The sequence below is a fragment of the Cynocephalus volans genome, chromosome 17 (genome assembly GCF_027409185.1).
Source record: "Cynocephalus volans isolate mCynVol1 chromosome 17, mCynVol1.pri, whole genome shotgun sequence".
NCBI lineage: Eukaryota > Metazoa > Chordata > Mammalia > Dermoptera > Cynocephalidae > Cynocephalus > Cynocephalus volans.
Window position 1 is genome coordinate 41,944,421 of NC_084476.1, and position 8,006 is coordinate 41,952,426.

At 49.5% G+C, this 8,006-nt stretch overlaps 1 protein-coding gene across 2 annotated transcripts; it reads left to right on the plus strand.

Annotated features, from left to right (window-relative positions):
• Positions 1–2,103: 2,103 nt before the first annotated feature.
• On the plus strand, positions 2,104–7,686 carry FANCG (FA complementation group G). 2 transcript variants are annotated; one of them, XM_063082293.1, is made up of 14 exons: positions 2,104–2,300; positions 2,500–2,590; positions 2,945–3,076; positions 3,332–3,534; positions 4,071–4,206; positions 4,368–4,498; positions 4,600–4,746; positions 4,882–5,033; positions 5,435–5,501; positions 5,704–5,993; positions 6,143–6,189; positions 6,363–6,518; positions 7,044–7,167; positions 7,327–7,686. In XM_063082293.1, the coding sequence occupies exons 1-14, from the start codon at positions 2,205–2,207 to the stop codon at positions 7,433–7,435; spliced, it is 1,881 nt and encodes a 626-aa protein (XP_062938363.1). In that variant the 5' UTR covers positions 2,104–2,204; the 3' UTR covers positions 7,436–7,686. The 2 variants fall into 2 exon arrangements, with proteins under 2 accessions (XP_062938363.1, XP_062938364.1); XM_063082294.1 differs by having other exon boundaries at positions 7,044–7,173; positions 7,327–7,414.
• The last annotated feature ends 320 nt before the right edge of the window (positions 7,687–8,006 follow it).

Here is an 8,006-nt window from a genome sequence, read left to right on the forward strand (position 1 = left end):
CTATTCTGGATATTTCATATAAATGGGATCATACAATATGTACCCTTTTCTGTCTCACTTCTTTCACTCAGCCTAATTTTAAAGTTCATCCATGTCGCAGCATGTATTGGTACTTCATTCCTTTTTTTTTTTATGGCCAAATAATATTCCATTTCATGGATATACCATATTTTGTCTATACTTTCATACACTGATGGACATTTAGGGTTTTACCTTTTGGTTATTATGAATGTTATTGCTGTGAACATTCGTGTGTTTTTGTTTGGACATGTTTCCATTTCTCTTGGGTATATAGCTAGTGGTATATTGTGGAATCGCTGGTCATATGGTAACTCTATGTTTAATCTTTTAAGGAACTGCCAGTCAGTTTTCTAAAGTTGCTGCACCATTTTATGTTCCCACGGCAGTATATGTGGGTTCTGATTTCCCCACATCCATGTCAACAGTTGTTATTATCTGTCTTTGACTCTAACCATACTAGTGGGTATGAAGTAATATCTCATTGTGATTTTGGTTTGCATTTCCTTGATGTGTAATGATGCTGAGGACTTTTTCTTGTGCTTATTGAAGAAATGTCCATTCATATCCTTTGCCTATTTTTTATTTGGATTATTTGTCTTTTTATCATTGAGATGTAAGCATTCTTTATATACTGTATCTAGATACAAGTCCCTTATTAGCACCATGCTCTAACCAACTGAACTAACCAGCCAGCACACCTCCCTCCATCCCACTTTTTAAAAAAATTTTTTGGTGGCTGGCTGGTGCAGGGATCCAAACCCATGACCTTGGTGTTATAAGGCTGCATGCTAACCAACTGAAGTAACTGGCAACAGTCTTTTATCAAGATATATGATATGAAAATATTTTCTCCATACTGTGGGTCATCTTTTTATTTTCTTGATAGTGTCCTTTGAAGAACAAAAATTTTTAATTTTGGTGAAGCCAAATTCATTCTACTTTTTAAAATTTTTGTTGCTTGTGCTTTTGGTTTCCTATGTAAGAAACCATTGCCAAGTGCCACAGTTTAGTTTTGGGGTATTTCCATCACCGCCCCCCAAATTCCCTCCACTTAGTTTACAGTGAGTGAATTCCCCCATCCCACCTTACGCCGTTGATGTTTTCGGTCTTTATAAATTTTTCTTTTCTGGACATGTCGTATAAATGGAATAATGAAATATAAGATCTTTTGGCCTGGCTTCTTTGACTTAGGATTTTGTTTTTTGAGGTTCATCCATGTCGGTGCACTATTTTGCCCCTTTTCATTGCTGTATCATTGGTTATAACCAACTGATGGACATTTGGATTGTTTCCGTTTTTTAGCTATTATGAACATTTTAATTTTAATTTTTTTCATTTTGAGTTGATTTTATTTATGTAGGCTCGAGGTTTGTTTTTGTTTTTTTCCATATGGATATCCAATTCTCCTAGCTCCATTTGTTGAAAGGTTTAGGCCAGTACCTTTGAGCAGTGCACGTTGCACAAGCACAGAGCCGCGTTTCCAGCAGTAAGACTTCACGCGGTTGAGCAGGCAGTGGTGAGCGTTTTGGTGCTCATTAGTCAACAGAGAAAGGATGGAACGATTACGGAGGGCCTTGGTCTCCCGTCAGTGCGGTTTGGAGCCACTTTCCGCCTGGGTTGTTCTTTTCTCGGCCGCTCTAGGCGGTACTACGACTCCCAGCATGCACCGCGCGGGCCGGGGCGGGGCGGCCCCCACCGCCGCTGGTGGAAACCCAGATAGAGCTCGGAGTGTGGCTGCGAAGGGCAGAGCCATGGACCCTGGTGCCGAGACCAGCTGTGACATCCCTTGCTCTAGACTGTGGCCTCCGCGACAGCCGAGCAGGCCGAACGGCGAACCGTGCGCATCCCCACTCGGGCCCGCTCCGCACCTCTGGCCCGCCTCAGCCTCCCTTTCCGGGAGGCCCGGACTCGTTTCTTCCCCGAGTTTCCCGCGGGAACGAACACTTGAAGAGGACCAACCGCAGCCGAGAGTTTTGCAGGCCCGGCCAACCAGAGGCGAGGGCGGGAGCCGGGGCGGGCAGCGAGGAGAGAGCGACCCATTTTTTCTGGAAAAGGTGAGCCGGCCGGGCTGGGACCCTGAGCGCAGCAGGGAATCCCGAAGCGCACAGGCCTGTCCCCGCTGGGGTGGGGGCTTCGGTGGGCTAGCCTCACCCTTCAGGTGTCCGAGCCCAGCGTCAGCCACCATGTCCCACCAGACCCGTCTAGGCTCCTCAGAGCCATGCGCCAACTGCCTGGACCTGTGGAAGGAAAAGAATGACTGGCTCGTTCGACAGGCCAAGGTAATACGGTTGCTGGGACATTCGCTTTGCACCTTCGAGATCCCAGAAAGTGGGTTTGCAGTGGATTTACCCCAGCCAACAGGGAAGGGCTGAGCTTGACCTTCCCCCAAAAGCCAGACATGACTAGATAATGCATCGCTCTCCACTGCTGAAAGGGGACAGACTGATCCTCAGTGACACCCCCTCCCACATTTGGCAGGTGGCTCAGGACTCCGGTCTGTCTCTGAGACGACAGCAGTTGGCTCAAGAAGCACTAGAAGGGCTCAGGGGGCTCCTCCATAGTGTGCAAGGTAACCAGGGTCCTCCCCAGGATGGTCAGCTCTCCTCCGCAGCCAGAGAACACTTCCTCTTCTACATTTCTGAGATTGAGGTGATTACTGGGGGTCAGGGGGTCCTGTTTAAGGCACAGAGGGGACTGTGGTGGAATGGTCTTTGTGCAGACGAATCCACCTCCTCCTTACACACGGCGGCATTTGAGGAAGTGGTTTGAAGGAGAACTTTCTGTCCTTTTCCAGATTCTGTCTGAAGTGTGGGTATTTTATTTAAGCTGTTTTGGTTGGAGTGGGCTGATCTCTAAGTTGGTATCTTATTTGGGGAATCTTTCACGGGGGTGTGGTCTGTGAGACCAGTATTTGTTGCTCCAGGGCTCCCTGCAGATGTTCCTGTTCTCCCTTTGGAGCTGACTGTCATCTGCAACTTCATTATACTGAGGGTGAGCCTGGCCCAGGGTTTCACTGAAGACCAGGCCCAGGATATCCGACAGGGCCTAGAGAGAGGTGAGGGCCACAGATTGCCTCCCACGCCCCTGCCAGCTTCAATTTGAGTTTAAGCCCTTGTAGGGATGGGAGGAGCAACAAAACCTGTCACCTCCATGGACAGAAATGACCTTTTCTGATCCTCCATGTGTTCCTCAGACCAGTTTGAGGTATTATTATTGTGACCTCTGGGCTCCTGCAGACGAGGAAAGCCAGAGAATGTGGGGAGATGGAGGATGAGGTCCCACCTCAGCTATGTGTGTGTATACTTTACAGTGCTGGCGACCCAGGAGCAGCTGGGACCCAGGTTGGAACGAGGGGTCTGGGAGCTGTGGGACTCAGTCCTCTGTGCTTCCTCCCTTCTGCCGGAGCTGCTCCCTGTGCTGCACCTCCTGGCCGGCCTGCAGGCTGCCCTCTGGCTGAGCACTGACCGTCTTGGGGACCTGGCTTTGCTGCTGCAGACCCTGAATGGCAGCCAGGTAATGGGGGAAGTGACCTGGAACTGAAGCTCTCCTCCCTCTTTACTCCTCCCTCCTCCCTTCCCCCCTGCTGCAGTAGCATCATTATATACTAGAAAGGCTGCTGGGTTGGAGGTCAGAAAACCTGGGTTCTCTCAGGGACTCTTGGGCGACCTTGCTTTGGTTGGTACCTCATTGGTGGGATTTTCTTGGGAGTATTTTAAAAAATAGCTTAATGAGTTCAGGTGGTGTTAGGACTCTTGCGACCTTGCTGAAATCACCTCCTAGTCTCAGCCTTCTCATTGGTAATCCAAACATGATCCTTGCCCCATGTCCTCATGGGCTTATTCTGAGTGAAGAGGTACACTAGCATCGATCATCACTGCCCCGGTTTTTCTTCCTCCCTTTATCCTTGCCCCACAGTTATCTATCTCTTAGAATTGAGGGAACAGGAATCATAAGGACCCTTACACTCCAGGTTCAGCCAGGAGAGACTAAGAATGAAGAAAAGGGGGTGGGTACAGGCTTGGAGCCTCTGGTTGTCCTTCTCTCCGCAGAGTAGAACCTCTGAGCATCTATTGCTGCTTCTAAAAACTTGGAGCCCCCCAGCCGAGGAATCAGATGCCCCATTGACCTTGCAGGATGCCCGGGGCTTGAGGGATGTCCTTCTGACAGCATTTGCCTACCGCCAAGGTCAGCTAGCAACCTGACTCATCCCTTTCTTCCTTAAGGAGAGGGCTCATGCCCTCCCTTTCATGTTCCATTCAGCTCCATGGAGCTTCTCTAGGTACTTGTTCTCCATCTTGTGCCCTGCCCTGTGGACCTCTCTAAGCTCACACCCTGATTGCCCCCAGGCCTCCAGGATCTGATCACAGGGAGCCTTCCCAGGGCACTGAACAGCCTGCATGAAGCGGCCTCAGGTCCGTGTCCACGGCCTGTGTTGGTCCAGGTGTACACAGCACTGGGGACCTGTCTCCGTAAGATGGTAAAGATAGTCCTAAGGTGGGTTGGGGGAAACCATGGGCATTATGGGCAGCTTTCTGCTTTGTGAGGGTAGCTAAGGCCTTTGTACACCCACCCTTCTAGGGAAATCCACAGAGAGCACTGCTATACTTGGTTGCAGCTCTGAAAGGGGGATCAACTGGGGGTCCCCCACTTCTGGAGGCCTCCAGGTTATATCGGCAACTGGGGGACACAGCAGCAGAGCTGGAGAGTCTGGAGCTGCTGGTTGAGGTAAGGAACTGCCAGGTGAAGATACAGGGTGGATTACTGAGGTGCTTGTGTTGGGATAACTAGTCAAGATACAAGTATAAGGAAGTGTGGCTCCCAAAGATTATAGATATACTTTTTTCTTTCTGTCTCTCTTAGGCCTTGAGTGTCACCCACAGCTCTGAAGCTCCCCAACTTCTCATTGAGGTAGAATTGCTACTCCCACAACCCGACCCAGCCTCACCCCTTCACTGTGGCACACACAGCCAGGCCAAGCACCTGCTAGCAAGCCGATGCCTACAGACAGGGAGGTGAGGTTCTCCCTTGCTCACTTGAGCTTCTCTTTCCACTTCTGATGCCGTCCCTGAAGTGTGACTCTGCTTTTGTTATCATGAATTGGGAGAAGAATGAGATAGTGGCAAGACAGAGATCCCCACTCCTCAGCCTCCTACTTTGCTGCTGAACCTGAACTGAGTATTCTTCACTGATACATTAAACCTCTGTCTTTGAAATTCTGAAGTCTCCCCAATCCATTTTGTAATTGGGATAGATCCATACTGAGCAAGGATTGGAGCCCTAAGACCCACCTTCTCTCTACTCCTCAAGGCCCTTGAGCATCCCTTTTTTAGCTAAGAGAGAATATTTTTACCAGACCCCTTGGAGGGAGGGCCCTGCTGGGGTGTAAGGTGAGGCTCATGGGCTGACTCCTCAGGGCAGAAGATGCTGCAGAGCATTACTTGGACCTGCTGGCCCTGTTGCTGGATGACTCAGAGCCAAGGGTGAGTGTGTCTTCAAGGTTCTTTGCAATGAGGTGGAAGGGTTGGGGTCCACTAAGGGATATAGCAAGACTGCTATTTTCTGTTTTTACCTCTGTCTGTCCAATCTGGGGGGCCAGGTCTATGCATGGTACCAGAGCCTGGTGAAGAGGTTGGGGATGGTGGCTCATACCTCTTAAGACACTGCACCTTCCTTCCACCCCAGTTCTCTCCACCTCCCTGCCCGTCAGGCCCCTGTATGCCTGAGGTGTTCTTGGAAGCAGCAGCAGCACTGATCCAGGCAGGACAAGCCCAGGATGCTTTGACTGTATGTGAGGAGCTGCTCAGCCGCACATCATCTCTGCTTCCCAAGATGTCCTGGCTGTGGGAAGATGCCAGAAAAGGAAACAGGGAACCTCCTCAGTGTCCACTCTGGGTCTCTGCCACTCACCTGCTTCAGGGCCAGGCCTGGGTACAACTGGGGGCCCAAAAGGAGGCAGTTAGTGAATTTAGCTGGTGAGCTGAGGAAGCTACCCAGGGTCCTGGGGAAGGTGTGGAGGAATGGTTTTCTGATTGGGACCTGAGTTGGTAAGCTCCATGCTTATCCACTCATCAAAGTTTCTGAGGTTGATTCCTCTTCACCCCTGCTCCATGTCCCACTTCAGGTGCCTTGAGCTGCTTTTCCGGGTCACACCTAAGGTCAAGGAACAAGGTAATCTAGATTTTCAATTTTCTTTTTACCTACTGGAAGTGGTGGTGGTAGAAGTGGGTTCTCTGGACATAAGAGAATGGGACTCGGGACATAAGAAGAGAAAGAGGGGGACTTGGGGTTTTGATGACTGTGTGGCTGGGAAGACACTTCTTGACTGTGGGGGTGGTCCCTAGGGGCACCTTCCGACTGTGAGCAGGGTTGTAGGTCGGATGTGGTGCTGCAACAGCTTCGAGCAGCCGCCCTGATTAGTCGTGGACTAGAATGGGTAGCCAGTGGCCAGGATACCAAAGCTCTACAGGACTTCCTCCTCAGTGTGCAAATGTGCCCAGGTATGTATACTTGCATTACATAAGCTACGCACAGATGTGTAAGGACAGAGAGGCCCATGGGGGAGGTACTTAAGCATAAGTGTAAGGGTGGTATTCCCAGTCAGGAGGGGTGAATGGTGTTGTGCTGTATATACTTAGGGATATATCCAGTTATGCACATACAGACATATACAAGTGTGTGTGCAGGGCCCCCGAGAGTTCCCTGGTCTTTCCTAATGTCCTCAGACACAAAGACTATGACTGTGCTGGGTGGGTTTGGTAGGAGCAGAGCCAGCTGAGCCCTTTGTACTGGGCTGGTGCTCGATCCTGGGATAGGAACGTTTGAGGATGATCTACCCCTGGTTCCATGTGTGAGTGTAGCAAGACATTTACCTTTTCTTTTCTTTTCTTTTTTTTTTTTGAAGATCCCCTTACTGGTCATCCTTTAAAAAAAAAAAAAAATTAAAATGAATAAATAAATTTTAAAAATGATGCTTATAAAAAGACTATGTCAAGTTCTAACACTGTACTGGGGTTGTGTTACAGGTAATCAAGATGCTTCCTTTCACCTGCTTCAGACTCTGAGGAAGTTGGATCGGAGGGATGAGGCCACTGCTCTCTGGTGGAGGCTGGATGCCCAAACTAAGTTGCCACAGGAAGATGCTATATGGTGAGGGTGAGGCCTGCTGCCCTGGGACTGAAGAGCAGTTGGAATCCTAGAGTCCTTGGGCCTTTTGGGGGTGGTAAGGAATGAAAGGGAGGGAATGGTTGCCCAACTTCTGCCTATCTTTCACTCTTTCAAGAAAAGCATCACTTTCTTGCTCTCTAGGTCTCTCCCTCTGTACCTACAAACCTATTTGAGTTGGATCCATCCCCCTGACCGTGAAGCCCTCCTTGAAGAGTTCCGGACATCTCTGCTGGAGCCATGTGACCTGTAGCTGCCATGTTTCCAAGTGCTTGAGCCAGGGCCCCTGTGGGCCATCTCTGTGGGGAGGGCTTTCTGCTTTACCATCCTTGGGGAATATGGCTAGAGCTGATCATTGCTATATAACTCCTGCACTGGTGAGATTGGTGGTAGTCCTACAAAATTTTCCCTGGTTACTGCCGTTCTGGTTCTACAGGAAGCATTCCCTGCCACCAACTCATCAACTTTGCTCATGGCACATTTTTTCCTATTTTCCCTTTTCTTGTGTTGAGTAAAATGTCATATGTATCTCTCATCTGCCTACTACATATACACTAGTGGGAAGGCTCACGACTGCCTAGTTCAGTGCTGGTTGTCTAAGATGCTCTCTCCCAATATCATCTACCTTGTGAACTTGAGATATGGGTATGAGGACAAGGCTACGGGAATTCTTACTCTGAAAGTAGTGGCGTTAGTCCTTCCCATTGCCTAAAAGCAGAGCCCTGAAGCTCAGGATCCTGTACTAAGTGACAGAGTAAGTGGAGTTGGGTCTGGAGAGTAGTCTAGACAGGCCTCTCAGGTCAGGGGCAGGTACTTGATAGAGA

What these genes read in the sequence shown, in the direction of transcription:
- FANCG (XM_063082293.1), top strand. Translation starts at nt 2,205, where the DNA reads ATGTCCCACCAGACCCGTCTAGGCTCCTCAGAGCCATGCGCCAACTGC. An exon ending in GCTCCTCCATAGTGTGCAAG is followed by an intron (nt 2,591 to 2,944) that starts GTAACCAGGGTC and finishes TTGTTGCTCCAG; the next exon opens with GGCTCCCTGCAGATGTTCCT. An exon ending in CGATGCCTACAGACAGGGAG is followed by an intron (nt 5,034 to 5,434) that starts GTGAGGTTCTCC and finishes CTGACTCCTCAG; the next exon opens with GGCAGAAGATGCTGCAGAGC.